At 45.1% G+C, this 16399-nt stretch overlaps 1 protein-coding gene across 1 annotated transcript in view; it reads left to right on the forward strand.

Moving 5' to 3' along the window:
* ctnna2 (catenin (cadherin-associated protein), alpha 2) overlaps positions 1 to 16399 on the forward strand; it is a 699326-nt gene that overhangs the window by 71872 nt on the left and 611055 nt on the right. Inside the window, exon 3 of the mRNA XM_060915970.1 lies at positions 13416 to 13611. Within this exon, the coding sequence (XP_060771953.1) occupies positions 13416 to 13611 (196 nt within the window). The remainder of the gene's footprint in view (positions 1 to 13415; positions 13612 to 16399) is intronic.

Below are 16399 nucleotides of genomic sequence, written 5' to 3' on the forward strand. Positions count from 1 at the left end.
GAGGAAAAGAAAAAAAAGAAGACATGAAGCCTGTTTAAACATGATTGAGAACTATTTCAAGTCTTGTAGGATCAATGGAAATGTCCAGATTAATACAATCAATATTCCCAACCATGAATCTGTGGTTAAGTCAATAAAATATGACAATATTTCCCAATTATGTTGCTGAGCAACCACAATTAACAGACTCCATGATCGAGAGATGGATGATTATTAATCAGAGCTATAACTAATAACTGTCAAGTCCAGGACCAGGACTCAAGTCATTGATTATTTTATGACTACAGCATGAAACCAGGTGTTAAGTTTAATTCTTTACTAAAACGTTTTCATTTTAGCCTGCCTCATTTCTGGCCACATCATGATTTCAGTCATTATCAACATCTGTATGGTCATCAAAACAGACATTTTCATATCGTTTGTGCTCGAGCTCTTAAATGCTGACTGAGCTGAGTATAAAGTCTCATGTCACATCTCGTCACACCTCAGCTGCTTTATAAGCATCGTTTCAGTGCCACTGTTGTTTCTTTGGCTTCGGTGTATCAGGGCTGTACAGAATCAGTGATGGATTGACTGACAGCAAGAGATGAAATAGCAGCAAAGCCACTGTAAAAAAAAAAAGAAAAAAGAAAGATTTAGTTTAAAGGGCATGAAATTGAATGTCTTTCAGCCGGGAGATGTGTGCTCCATCTTCTGTTTATCCCTCACTCTCGTTCAGCGTGTTGTGAAATCAGATTTTCCCACCTTTTCTCATCACCGTTAGCAGAGTCAAGAAATTTGAAATGCTGTCATTCAGGATCTGCATTCGTGTAGTGCAGGTTGTGTGAAATGGTGCAGAGATCCAACGGAAAGATTGAGAAAGTTGAACTTTGACATGGTTTACAGAGTGTTCATCCTGTCCGGAATGAACCGAGTTTGAAAACCAACACCGACCACAGTGCTGCTGAATTCTCCAATTTGATTGGATAGAAAGTACTGAATTTATATACAGTTGATATTTTTTAGCATGCTCATCAGTTAAAAAAGATTGTGTGTCTAAACACCAAATATGTATATCGAGGTCATATATCTAGTTTGCAAATCAATGATTAATAAAAAAAATAGTGGAAAAAATATAGATAATAAAAACATCATTCAAAACTAGAAAGGCACTCGATAGAGTACATACTTCCGCCAAGCCACATATGGGAATATCCAGATGTTTACTAATCTGGTATGTGGATCCATATAATTATGCATATGCCTACTGAATATACAGTTTTATACTGATTATATATGAACCAATATATACGTGTATGAACAATGTGTTATTTTTGGATCCGGATCATCATCAAACTTTACAGTTTTCCTTCTAGTATCAACAAAAAGCTTCTCACCAACTTGCAGTGAAATCCAACCAATACTTACCCTCTTACAGTTTTCTGGATCCAGGATCGAGAAGAAGGTACAGCTCACCACCAAAAGTTCACCAGTTCTAAGCTGGGTTCAGACAAATCTACATACCAAACTTCATCAAAATCCTCCACTTTTTGAATTTACCTTGATAAAAAAATTGATCTGGATCCAAAATCTGGATCAATATCAAAATCAAATCACTTGAACCGAGAATAATACTAAAGCTGTCCACCAAATTTCATCCAAATCCATTCACTACTGTTTGAGTTACGTTGGGAAAAGACAAACAAACAAACGGAGGTGAAACTATTGAGGTATTTCACCCACGTGACCAAGTCATGTGATGCTGCCATTTTGGACGGCACGGCTCGAATCAGTTTGAATGCGAGGAAGGCAACAAACGAAAAACATAAAAGAAAAAGGAGCGAGATGCAGAAAACACCTTCACTATCCAGCGACGTAGGGCATTTACAGGGTGAGCAGAGGGAGAGGTATTTGCAAAAATTGAGGTTAGCAGGCTTAGAGAACGACGTTTACCTGCTTCCACCAGGATTGTTCACTGACAGCTAAGGTTTGTTCACATTTTCATTTACTTTCGGTCCTCAGGATAAACAAAATGTTATTAAATGTCATTGAAATAACTTCTTAGTCTGTTGAGACATGGCCCGTTATAAGTTTTTCCTTTACTGTATTTACTAGTTTACTGAGCGCGCTCCGGGGCTGGCTGGCTGGCGCTAGCTAGCTAGCGCGCTCCGGGGCTGGCTGGCTGGCGCTAGCTAGCTAGCGCGCTCCGGGGCTGGCTGGCTGGCACTAGCTAGCTAGCTAGCGCGCTCCGGGGCTGGCTGGCTGGCGCTAGCTAGCTAGCGCGCTCCGGGGCTGGCTGGCCCGTTATAAGTTTATAAGTTATAAGACATGGCCCGTTATAAGTTTTTCCTTTACTGTATTTACTAGTTTACTGAGCGCGCTCCGGGGCTGGCTGGCTGGCTGGCGCTGGCTACCTAGCGCGCTCTGGGGCTGGCTGGCGCTAGCTAGCTAGCACGCTCCGGGGCTGGCTGGCACTAGCTAGCTAGCGTGCTCCGGGGCTGGCTGGCGCTAGTTAGCTAGCGCGCTCCGGGGCTGGCTGGCGCTAGCTAGCTAGCGCGCTCCGGGGCTGGCTGGCGCTAGCTAGCTAGCTAGCTAGCGCCAGCCATCCAGCCAGCCCCGGAGCGCGCTAGCTAGCTAGCTAGCGCCAGCCAGCCAGCCAGCCCCGGAGCGCGCTAGCTAGCGCCAGCCAGCCAGCCCCGGAGTGCGCTAGCTAGCTAGTGCCAGCCAGCCAGCCCCGGAGCGCGCTAGCTAGCTAGCTAGTGCCAGCCAGCCAGCCCCGGAGCGCGCTAGCTAGCTAGCGCCAGCCAGCCAGCCCCGGAGCGCGCTCAGTAAACTAGTAAATACAGTAAAGGAAAAACTTATAACGGGCCATGTCTTATAACTTATAAACTTATAACGGGCCAGCCCCGGAGCGCGCTAGCTAGCTAGCTAGCTAGCGCCAGCCAGCCAGCCCCGGAGCGCGCTAGCTAGCTAGCGCCAGCCAGCCAGCCTGCCAGCCCCGGAGCGCGCTAGCTAGCTAGCGCCAGCCAGCCAGCCCTGGAGCGCGCTAGCTAGCTAGCGCCAGCCAGCCAGCCCCGGAGCACGCTAGCTAGCTAGCGCCAGCCAGCCCCGGAGCGCGCTAGCTAACTAGCGCCAGCCAGCCCCGGAGTATTTACTAGTTTACTGAGCGCGCTCCGGGGCTGGCTGGCTGGCTGGCGCTAGCTAGCTAGCGCGCTCCGGGGCTGGCTGGCTGGCACTAGCTAGCTAGCTAGCGCGCTCCGGGGCTGGCTGGCTGGCTGGCTGGCGCTAGCTAGCTAGCTAGCTAGCTAGCGCGCTCCGGGGCTGGCTGGCTCAGTAAACTAGTAAATACAGTAAAGGAAAAACTTGAGACTGAAAGGTTTTAACAGTCATCCAAATGACTGAACGTAAATGTTGCTACAGTAACATACTAGGTACTATGATGTTGACATTAGCTAGCTTGCCGTTCAAAATGGCGGACACCGGGGCGTCAGGTGACCCTGTGACGTCAGGTGAAAATCCTCAATAACCTCCTCCAACACAGTTAGTGGAGGGAATAAAAACAGGACTAAAAATATATATAAATGACAAAACCTTTAAAAAGGCAGCACATTTAAATATTAAAAAAAGTATAGAATAGAAAATGTTTTACAAAACAGTGGGAATTTTTTTAATAATAATATATAATAGATATTTTTTAAACAAAGAAAAAATCAGCAAAATTAAAACATACACACACATGCACACACATACAGGCAAATTCATTAAAAACAAATAAGATGTATACAACAAAGTCTAAAAATATATAAAATAGCAATATATAGTATTTAAAATGCTATATAAATATGTAAGAGAAAAATATTTTAATAAGATGATGTTTAAGATGTAAAAAAAAAAAAAGGGGGGGCACTTTTTTTTGTAATCCATGGTAATTATCCTGCACTCAGCACACAACCTCTGGTCTCATGGGTGTTTTTTTTATTTTTTATTTCATTTCTTTTATAATTGGCTGGAAGAATAGACAATTTAGTGAAATGGGATTTTTACCTCTTAACGTCCTGAGAATGAACAACTGAAATGGGAAAAAAAAAATGATAATAGAGCTCTTCCAGTTTCCCGCATGGCTTATTTAACCTGAAGAAGAAAAAGGAAAAAATTAGACATAATTAGATATTTTGAACTTTTTTCTTTTCTTTCTGGTTTACTTTCCGGTTCATACAGATGCAACAGCCTCTTTTAAATGCTCGTTAAGGTCATAAACACTCGTGTCGACTGTTTTCCTGCAGTAAATAGAAATCCCTCGACTAACTTCAGCAGGACTCTGACGCTTTACATTTCCTCAGGAAAGGTTTAATTTACAGATTTAATATTTATTTATTTGTGGGAGTTATTCTGTATTTTTTTAGTTGTCATCTTAGCTATTCATGTACAACCCAAAACCAGAAAAGTTGGGACGGTACGGAAAATGAAAATGAAAAAAAGAAAGCAGTGTTCTCTAAATTGACTTTGACTTGTATTTCATTTTAGACAGTATGAACCCAAGATATTTCATGTTTTGTTGGTCATCCTCATATCATTTGTTAATATACATCCATTCCGGCATTTCAGACCTGCAACACATTCCAAAAATGTTGGGACAGGGGCAATTTAAGGCTAGTAATGAGGTAAAACAATTAAATAATGATGTAATTTGAAACAAGTGATGTCAACAGGTGACTGTAATCATGATTTGGTACAAAATGAGGATCCAGGAAAGGCCGAGTCTTTGAGGAGTAAAGATGGGCTGAGGATCTCCAGTTTGTCAACAAATGCATGTGTTAGGACTTGGACTATCTCGGCCTCTAGAGGCCGCTATTATTTTCTGTTGTTGTCATGTTTGTTTTGACTGCTAGAGGCCGCTATTGTTTCTGTGTGTTGTGTTTTGTTTTTCCATGTGCCTTGTGCCCCGCCTAGTCCTCATTATTGCCACCTGTGTTCTATTTTAGTTTGTGTATAAATACTTCCCCAGTTTGGTCCCTACTCACGGAGTCTTTGTGCTGTTATCACCTGACACCTCTGTTCCGTGTTCCTCGCCTATAGCTTTGTGGTTTTTGTACTTTGCTTTCTTTTGGACTTTTTTGGACTTTGTATTTACTATTTTTGGATCTTCTGAGCGTTTGAATTTTTGCCTCTTCTTTTCTGGTTTTTGGCTCTTTGTTTTGATTTTGAACTTTTGGTTTTCTCCCCGGTTATCTTCTGAGTGTTTGGATTATACTTTTGTTTTTGCCTTGGATTGTAAATATTGTAAATAAACTGTTTTTTTGCTCTACTTTCGCCTCACTCCTCTGCACTTGAGTCATTCCCCTGGTGGCCTAGTGGGGGTTTGCTGGATCATTACACCAGCGACCCGGGTTCGATTCCCAGCAAAACCCTAACAGAAAGACTCCGTCATGACCGACTCAGCAGAGGTGTCTTCAATGGTCTACCCGGCTAACCTTCAGGGAATTATGGCTGCTTTAACACGCTTCGGAGCTACCATGGACACTCATGGATGACCACTTGCAAGCCAACATGAGGCCCTGGCACAGCTGACTCCTCTGCTCGCATCTCCTCATCCTGATCTGGCTCCTGCTCCAGTGCCTCCTGCCACGCTGCCTACTTCACCTCGCGAACCCAGCCTTCCTGCACCACAGAGGTATGACGGCAAGCACGGTGAGTGGCGGGAGTTCCTTACCCAGTGCCAACTCACCTGTGAGCTCCAGCCTACCACCTACACTACGGATCGCCGCAAGATTGCCTTTGTGGTAACCTTGTTAGCTGGTAAGGCACGAGCTTGGGCAACAGCCATCTGGCAGAGACAGGGACCTGAGTGCTCTGATTTCAAGCTATTTACGGAGGAGATGCTTTGTGTCTTCGATCAGGCGGACACCAGTAAAGACGCAGCCAGAAAGCTCATGTCCATCCGGCAAGGAGGAAGCGTTGCAGACTACGCCATCTTGTTTCGGATGCTCGCAGCAGTCAGCGGATGGAATGAGACTGCCCTGGTTTCAGCCTTCCACCATGGTTTGTCTGACCCCATCAAAGACGGCCTGGCCTCTATCGGATGCCCAAATTACCTTGAAACTCTGATTTCACATGCCATTCATCTTGACAACAGGCCGCCAAGTCCTGAGCCTCCCCGGCTTCACTGCCTCAACATGGAGCCTGTCTACCTCCTCCAGTGACTGTCCAGAGCCCATGCAATTGGGCCGTACTCGCCTCTCCGCATCCGAGAGGGAGTGCAGAAGGAGGGACAAGTGCTGCATCTACTGTGGCAAGCCTGGCCACTTCCAAGCATCATGTCCCGAGCTCTTGGGAAAAGGACCGCCCCGTCCAGCCAAGGGAGGGTTGTGATGGGGCCTACCCTCTCTCCTGAACTTCCTGGCCAAGGAGTCTACATCCCGGTCTCCATCTCTTGGGGTGAGTCCGTCCACTCTTGTCAGGCCTTGTTAGACTCCGGGGCGACTGGAAACTTTATGGATGTCCACTTCGCCCGCAGAATCAATGTCCCTACTGCTCCTCTTGAAGTCCCACTGTCTGTGTCTGCCCTGGATGGCCAAGCTTTAGGTGATGGAAGAGTCACCCAAGTTACTTCTCCAGTCTTTCTCCAGTCCCAAGGTCACCAAGAAGAAATATCCCTGCACCTGATTCATTCACCAGAGTTCCCAGTGATTCTAGGCCTTCCTTGGCTTACCCGCCACAACCCTCATATAGACTGGGTAACAAGCCAGATTGTGGAATGGGGTCCTGCATGCTATGCCTCTTGTCTGCTCTCTAGCTCTCCTGTGTCTCCTGCCAAGCATCCTGATCTCACAGAGTTATCTCAAGTTCCCACAGAGTACTGGGAACTGAAAGAAGTTTTTAGCAAGAGCAGGGCCGCCGTTCTTCCTCCGCACCGTGCCTACGACTGTGCCATCGACTTGCTCCCTGGGGCTACCCCTCCTCATGGCAGACTGTTTTCCCTCTCTCAGCCAGAACGCAAGGCCATGGAGGAGTACATCAAGGACGCTTTGGCCTCTGGGTTCATTCGACCCTCCACCTCACCCGCTGGTGCCGGCTTCTTCTTTGTTGGCAAGAAGGATGGGGGGCTCCGGCCGTGTATTGATTACAGGGGCCTGAACAAGATCACTGTGTGCAACCGCTATCCCCTTCCGCTGATGTCCACAGCGTTCGATCTGCTCCAAGGCGCCACTGTCTTCACCAAGTTGGACTTACGGAATGCATACCACCTCATCCACATCCGACAGGGAGATGAGTGGAAGACTGCCTTTAACACCCCGTCTGGGCACTACGAGTACCAAGTTATGCCCTTCGGACTCACCAATGCGCCAGCAGTGTTACAGGCCCTTATCAACGACGTCTTGAGGGATATGATCAATCAGTACGTTTTTGTCTACCTCGACGACATCCTAATATTTTCCAAGACCGTGTAGGAGCACCGCCACCATGTCCGCCAGGTTCTCAAGAGGCTGCTACAGAACAATCTGTTTGCCAAAGCCCAGAAATGTGAGTTCCATGTTCCCAAGGTCTCCTTCCTGGGTTTTATTGTACGGACGGGAGAACTCCAAATGGACCCAGCCAAGACCCTGGCCGTCCGGGACTGGCCTACTCCCAAGTCCGTCAAAGAAGTTCAGCGGTTCTTAGGATTCGCTAACTTCTACCGCAAGTTCGTCAGGAACTTCAGTTCCATAGCAGCACCCATATCGAATCTCACCAAAAAGACTGGTGGATCTTATGTCTGGTCTCCTCAGGTGGAAAAGGCGTTTAGGGACCTCAAGCACCACTTCTGCATGGCACCCATCCTGGTCCTCCCAGACACATCGCAACCATTCGTCATCGAGGTGGACGCCTCAGACAGTGGCGTCGGCGCGGTCCTCTCTCAGCGTTCGGAGGGAAAGCTGCACCCCTGCACTTACTTCTCCCACCGCCTGAGCCCTGCGGAGTCCCGGTATGATGTGGGGGATCGGGAACTGCTCGCAGTCAAACTGGCCCTTGAGGAGTGGAGGCACTGGTTGGAGGGAACACAACATCCATTCCTGGTTTGGATGGACCACAAGAACCTGGAATACCTCCAGCAAGCCAAGAGACTGAATCCACGACAGGCTAGGTGGGCCTTGTTCTTTAGCCGATTTAATTTCACCCTATCGTACCGCCCTGGCTCTAAGAACACCAAACCGGACGCGCTCTCCAGGCTATTCTTGCCCAACAACAGGGAGAGTGAAGTTGGGCCTATTATCCCTGTGTCGCGGATTGTGGTCCCTGTCCACTGGGGTGTTGAGGAGGCTGTCCGACAAGCTCAACGCCAGGACCCCAGCCCTGGGACGGGGCCACCAGGCCTCCTGTACATCCCCCGTCAAGCCCGGGCCAAGGTTTTTCAGTGCGGTCATTCATCCCCTCTCACCACCCACCCGGGAGCCTGGAGGACCCTGGACTTCTTGAAAAGACGCTTCTGGTGGCCAAGCATGGAGAAGGAAGTGAGGTCATTTGTCCTGTCCTGTGAGGTGTGCACCAGAACCAAGAACCCACGACAGCGTCCCCAGGGCCTCCTGCATCCTCTGCCTATTCCCCGGTGTCCCTGGTCCCATGTGGCAGTCGACTTCATCATGGGTCTTCCCGACTCACAAGGTAACACTGTCATTTTGGTCATTGTCGACAGATTCTCCAAAGCCTGCCGCTTCATACCACTGTGCAAACTTCCTTCTGCTCTTGAAACAGCCAAAATTATTTTTACCCATGTCTTCCAAGCCTTTGGTCTCCTGCAGGACATCGTCTCAGACCGGGGGCCCCAGTTCTCCTCCCGAGTGTGGCGGGGGTTCAACTCATCGGGGCCACTGCCAGCCTCTCTTCTGGGTCCAACGGCCAGACCGAGAGGCTAAACCAGGACCTGGAAACCACCCTGCGAGGCCTGGCGATGGATAACCTGACATCTTGGAGCACCTGGCTGCCATGGGCAGAGTACGCCCACAACACCCTGCAGTCATCTGCCACCAGGTTGTCACCGTTCCAGTGCCAGTTCGGGTTCCAGCCACCTCTGTTTCCAGAACAGGAGGAGGACGCTGGGGTGCTCTCGGTCAACCAGTACGTGAGACGGTGTCGCAAGACCTGGAACAAGGTCAAGAGGACCCTCATCCAGACTTCCAGGGCCAACCAGACTCAGGCCAACCGCCATAGAAGGCCTGCCCACATTTTCTGCCCTGGGCAGCGGGTTTGGCTGTCCGCCAAGGACCTCCCGCTGCGGGTGGAGAACCGCAAGCTTGCTCCTCGCTACACTGGCCCCTTCAAGGTTGTGCGCAGGGTGAACCCTGTCACCTACCGGCTCCAGTTGCCCCGGACTCTAAGGATCAACCCCACATTCCATGTTTCCCTGTTGCGGCCCGTACTGTCGTCCACGTATGCCCCTGCCCCTAGGAACCCCCCGCCCCCCCGCATCTTCCAGGGTCAGACTGTGTTCACCGTGCGCTGTCTGCTGGACTCCCGCCGGGTCCGTGGCGGGCTTCAATATCTTGTGGACTGGGAGGGCTATGGCCCTGAGGAACGCTGTTGGGTCCCCGCCCAGGACATTTTAGATAAAGAACTTTGCCGGGACTTCCATTTGGCCCATCCTGAGCGTCCTGGGAACGTCAGGAGACGCTCCTTGGGGGGGGAGTCCTGTTAGGACTTGGACTATCTCGGCCTCTAGAGGCCGCTATTATTTTCTGTTGTTGTCATGTTTGTTTTGACTGCTAGAGGCCGCTATTGTTTCTGTGTGTTGTGTTTTGTTTTTCCATGTGCCTTGTGCCCCGCCTAGTCCTCATTATTGCCACCTGTGTTCTATTTTAGTTTGTGTATAAATACTTCCTCAGTTTGGTCCCTAGTCACGGAGTCTTTGTGCTGTTATGTTATCACCTGACACCTCTGTTCCGTGTTCCTCACCTATGTCTTTGTGGTTTTTGTACTTTGCTTTCTTTTGGACTTTTTTGGACTTTGTATTTACTATTTTTGGATCTTCTGAGTGTTTGAATTTTTGCCTCTTCTTTTCTGGTTTTTGGCTCTTTGTTTTGATTTTGAACTATTGGTTTTTTCCCCGGTTATCTTCTGAGCGTTTGGATTATACTTTTGTTTTTGCCTTGGATTGTAAATATTGTAAATAAACTGTTTTTTTACTCTACTTTTGCCTCACTCCTCTGCACTTGAGTCATTCCCTTGGTGGCCTAGTGGGGGTTTGCTGGATCATTACACCAGCGACCCGGGTTCAATTCCCAGCAAAACCCTAACAGCATGATAAAATAATGGAAATGTTTAAAAACAATGCTTCTCAAAGAAAGGTAGGAAGGGATTTGGATAGTTCACCCTCTATAGTCCATAATATCATTCAAGGATTCTGGAGGAATTTTGGTGCATAAAGAGAAAGGGCTCAAGCCTAAGCTGAACACCTGTGATCTCCGATCCCTCAGACGGCACTGCAAAAAGAACCGTCATTCATCTATAGCTGATAGAACCACATGGGCTCGGGATTACTTTGGCAAACCTTTCTCAAGCTCTATAATACACATCCATAAACACCAATTAAAACTTTACTGTGCAAAAAGGAAGTTTGTGTCCAGAAGCCCCGTAGACTTCTCCGGGATCAGAGGCATCTGGGATGGGACAAAATAACACCTGAAACACTTCATCACTTGGTGTCTTCAGTCCATAAACATCTTTTAAGTGTTGTGAGAAGGAACGGCAACATTATAAAGTGGGAAATGCTTGACAGTCCCAACTTTTTTTGAAATGTGTTGCAAAAATCAAAATTGAAATAAGTGAGGTAAAACATCAAATAATGTGCTGTTGTATTGTTTTAAGTGCAATATAGGACAAAGATGATTTACAAATCATTGTTTTCAGTTTTAATTTCAATTTCAACAAAAAGTCCCAACTTTATATGATTTGAGGTTGTTGTGGTGGTGGTGGTTTGTTTTATTTATCTATTTATTTCTTTATTTTCATATTTAACCAGCTAGCTATCATGAGTGATCCTGATACGATTTCTGCTAACTTTCAGCCATGTGCTGTATGTTTATAAACATCACCGCTAGCATGAGGAAGCTCGCTAAATTGATGCAACCTGCAGTATTTTAATAGTCATACAATAATGTTAACATCCTCAGCATGAAACCGACATCATGAGTCACTGTTTGTTTTTCTTGTAAGCACGTGCATTTATAGATATTTTGCTAACACTACCTAACATCCAAGAAGAAATGTAAACCATTGGCTAATTTCTCAACATTCAGAATTGTCACTGCGACTTTAATGTGCGTCAGCTAACGAACAGAGCGAGGATCTGTTGGACCATGCTTTCTTGAAAGATTCTGCATCGGTGCAAGAAACTTTATTAAAAATGTGCTCAGAGCCCTTTTTAACTTTTTATCGAATCATTATTTTTAATTCTTCCAAAAAGTTAAGCTACAGTGGTGCTTAAAAGTTTGTGAACCCTTTAGAATTTTCTATATTTCTCCATAAATAGGACCTAAAACATCATCAGATTTTCACACAAGTCCTAAAAGTAGATAAAGAGAACCCAGTTAAACAAATGAGACAAAAATATTATACTTGGTCATTTATTTATTGAGGAAAATGATCCGATATTACATATCTGTGAGTGGCAAAAGTATGTGAACCTCTAGGATTAACAGTTAATTTGAAGGTGAAATTAGAGTCAGGTGTTTTCAATCAATGGGATGACAATCAGGTGTGAGTGGGCACCCTGTTTTATTTAAAGAACAGGGATCTATCAAAGTCTGATCTTCACAACACATATTTATGGAAGTGTATCATGGCATGAACAAAGGAGATTTCCGAGGACCTCAGAAAAAGCGTTGTTGATGCTCATCAGGTTCGAAAAGGTTACAAAACCATCTCTAAAGAGTTTGGACTCCACCAATCTACAGTCAGACAGATTGTGTACAAATGGAGGAAATTCAAGACCATTGTTACCCTCCCCAGGAGTGGTCGACCAACAAAGATCACTCCAAGAGCAAGGCGTGTAATAGTCGGCGAGGTCACAAAGGACCCCAGGGTAACTTCTAAGCAACTGAAGGCCTCTCTCACATTGACTAATGTTCATGAATCCACCATCAGGAGAACACTGAACAACAATGGTGTGCATGGAAGGGTTGCAAGGAGAAAGCCACTGCTCTCCAAAAAGAATGTTGCTGCTTGTCTGCAGTTTGCTAAAGATCATGTGGACAAGCCAGAAGGCTATTGGAAAAATGTTTTGTGGATGGATGAGACCAAAATAGAACTTTTTGGTTTAAATGAGAAGCGTTATGTTTGGAGAAAGGAAAACACTGCATTCCAGCATAAGAACCCCATCCCATTTGTGAAACATGATGGTGGTAGTAGTATCATGGTTTGGGCCTGTTTTGCTGCATCTGAGCCAGGACAGCTTGCCATCATTGATGGAACAATGAATTCTGAATTATACCAGCGAATTCTAAAGGAAAATGTCAGGACATCTGTCCATGAACTGAATCTCAAGAGAAGGTGGGTCATGCAGCAAGACAACGACCCTAAGCACACAAGTTGTTCTACCAAAGAATGGTTAAAGAAGAATAAAGTTAATGTTTTGGAATGGCCAAGTCAAAGTCCTGACCTTAATCCAATCGAAATGTTGTGGAAGGACTTGAAACGAGCAGTTCATGTGAGGAAACCCACCAACATCCCAGAGTTGAAGCTGTTCTGTACGGAGGAATGGGCTAAAATTCCTCCAAGCTGGTGTACAGGACTGATGAACAGTTACCGGAAATGTTTAGTTGCAGTTATTGCTACACAAGGGGGTCACACCAGATACTGAAAGCAAAGGTTCACATACTTTTGCCACTCACAGATATGTAATATTGGATCATTTTCCTCAATAAATAAATGACCAAGTATAATATTTTTGTCTCATTTGTTTAACTGAGCACCACTGTACACAGCTTCTGGAAATCATGTTGAGATTCATTAACAGTTGCAGCAAGAAGTCAAACCTGCACATTCTTTTTATAAAGCTGACATTTGGGAACATGTTGGGGGGAAAAAAGCTTGCAAAGACCTTTGAAATTTTGCAAGACCTGTTATGCCGTGATTAAATACTTTGGCAACACAGCTGATATGAGGAATCACATCAGGCGTTTCCAGCTGGTGCTAGCATTAGCAAGAAAAACTGTAGAGGCTAATCTTTTGAGATGCAATTTACATTCCTGCCACTCAGCATTGCTTAGCAAAGTCTGGAAAAGCAGCTTGTCTGTGTGGAAAAAGACGGTCAATGTGTGAAAAATAAAAATAATATGGAGTCTGATTGTGCTGTGCCATTTTTAATGCAGCGCATGCGCTAAAGGAATCGATTTGATATCGTTAAGTTTGGGAAATGGTCTTGTGTTTGTCGTTTTAACCTGCAATCTCGGCTCATCCCACAGGTGACCACTCTGGTGAACACCAGTAACAAAGGACCGTCCAGTAAGAAGAAGGGTCGCTCTAAGAAGGCCCACGTCCTGGCCATGTCTGTCGAGCAGGCCACGCAGAACTTCCTGGAAAAGGGCGAGCAGATTGCCAAGGACAGCCAGGACCTGAAGGAAGAGCTGATCACCGCTGTAGAGGAAGTCCGTAAACAAGGTGAGGGCTCTCTTCATGACGTTCTGGGCTTTCGTTCATGTGTGTTTGTGGCTTCAAGACTGAGGACTTGATCAGTGTGAAAATATTCCACTGTCTATTTGGAACTTGACCTGCAAGCTGCTTCTTGCAGCTTAAAAAGTTGTGTGGGTCTGAGTGGGAGGGGTTTATTTGCAGGTGGGAGTGGCCAAGCAATCAGGGCTGAAGCTTGAGAGACAAAGAAAGACCATGTTAGAGCTGGTTAAATTAGATTGCGAGCTAGCTTGTTTATATTTTGGACAACAGACAACCTTTTTGAACAGCTTTACTTTTTAGAAAATACAAACAAAAATAATAACTACATGAATGGGATCAATCAATCAGTCAATCAATAAATCAATCAATTATTTAATCTATCTATCTATCTATCTATCTATCTATCTATCTATCTATCTATCTATCTATCTATCTATCTATCTAAGTTGTTTGTTTGTTTGTTTTTGTTTGTTTACCCCGAGCATTTTCCAGTGTTTCTGGTGGCCTGCGGGTCATATTCATTAATAAAATAAAAAGAAATAAAATAAGGGCGGCACGGTGGTGTAGTGGTTAGCGCTGTCACCTCACAACAAGAAGGGCCGCGTTCGAGCCCCGTGGCCGGCGAGGGCCTTTCTGTGCGGAGTTTGCATGTTCTCCTCGTGTCCGCATGGGTTTCCTCCGGGTGCTCCGGTTTCCCCCACAGTCCAAAGACATGCAGGTTAGGTTAACTGGTGACTCTAAATTGACCGTAGGTGTGAATGTGAGTGTGAATGGTTGTCTGTGTCTATGTGTCAGCCCTGTGATGACCTGGCGACTTGTCCAGGGTGTACCCCGCCTTTCGCCCGTAGTCAGCTGGGATAGGCTCCAGCTTGCCTGCGACCCTGTAGAACAGGATAAAGTGGCTAGAGATAATGAGATGAGATGAAAAATAAAATATTATTTAAATATAAAAATTAAAAAGAAAACAACTTCAACAACAGCTATTATTATTATTATTATTATTATTATTATTATTATTATTTAATTTGGTTCAGTTTAAATCCAAGTTTAGATACAGAAATATTGTTTATTTTATTAAATTATACATAAATATTATATTATTATTTATTACCTGACATTAATATTTATATAAACAGTATATTCATGAAAATGTATCAATTTAATTTTAATGAAAATTATTACAGCATTAAAATAATATTATACAAAATATCATCAATGAATATAACCTTTAAAAATATTATAATGCGTAATTAAAATTATTTGTTTGTTTGTTTTCATTTCCTCTGAATGTGCAGCTTAACGAGCAGCTAGCCTGTTGCTATAGTAACGCTGAATTTCAGGTGTATCTCATTTTAATGACATCACACATCTATTATGACTCACATCTCATCTCATCTCATTATCTCTAGCCGCTTTATCCTTCTACAGGGTCGCAGGCAAGCTGGAGCCTATCCCAGCTGACTACGGGCGAGAGGCGGGGTACACCCTGGACAAGTCGCCAGGTCATCACAGGGCTGACACATAGACACAGACAACCATTCACACTCACATTCACACCTACGGTCAATTTAGAGTCACCAGTTAACCTAACCTGCATGTCTTTGGACTGTGGGGGAAACCGGAGCACCCGGAGGAAACCCACGCGGACACGGGGAGAACATGCAAACTCCGCACAGAAAGGCCCTCGCCGGCCCCGGGGCTCGAACCCAGGACCTTCTTGCTGTGAGGCGACAGCGCTAACCACTACACCACCGTGCCGCCCCATAACTCACATTATCCTTTTATTTACCTCTAGTTTCTTTCTTTTTCCCCCATTTGGTTTTCTTTCACTTTTCCTTTTTATCTTTGTACATTTTCACTATCAGCTTCATCATTTTATCACTTTTTTGGCTTTTTATTTTTCGTCCACGTGGCCATATCTCTGAAACACGGTTCACTCAGATCCTAAACGGCTTTTATTTTCACTCGACCTGTTCACGCCATCGGGTGTACAGTCAACCTCATGCTGGAAAGCCGAATGTCTGACGTTTTTACTTTTTATTAGTTCTTTCTTTCTTTGTCTCTCAGATTTAGTCATCGTTCCAAAAGCACAGAGTGTTTCTTCAGGCCCATAATGTCCCCAACTGCTTATTTCTCCTCCAAAATTTCAATTAAAGCTCATTTACAGTGGAGCAGCAGTATGAAATGACACGTCTCCACCACCAAGCAGCTCGCTCACAACCTACACGTTACATATCCAGCTTTCTTCTCCGATGTTCAGCTGATCTGATATATGCATCGAAGCTTGAATTAAACTCATAATTTGTGATTTGGACCCAGTTATGTGTAATAATAATAATAATAATAATAAGGTTTTTGAAAAGCGAGCTCCGCTTGTGACTGATGAGGAGTAATAATGTGTGGAGTTGATGATTAAATCAGTGTGTAAAGCTCGAGCGTTTGGGAGTATGTTGAGTTGGTGCGTACACTCTCCCAGGCTTCTGTACTAATGCGGATATTCAAGCGGGTTTGAATATTAATGAGGCTGTAAATCTACAGCGTGAACATGAGCAGGAGCTACAGCGTGTCTTTAGAACACATCAGTGACATACAGACAAAATTCTGTCCTTTTCTTCAGCAAAGAAAACCACAAAAGTGTTTCTTTTATCTCTAATACACACATTAAAGCTTTATATTCACTACACAAAGCTGTGGACCCTAAGTCGTCCCCTACGTAAGTCCTGTGGACCCCACGTAAATATGAAAAAATAAAATAAATCAAAAAGGTTAAAAAATA

Source organism: Neoarius graeffei, chromosome 3 (genome assembly GCF_027579695.1).
Source record: "Neoarius graeffei isolate fNeoGra1 chromosome 3, fNeoGra1.pri, whole genome shotgun sequence".
In the NCBI taxonomy this organism is placed as follows: Eukaryota; Metazoa; Chordata; class Actinopteri; order Siluriformes; family Ariidae; genus Neoarius; species Neoarius graeffei.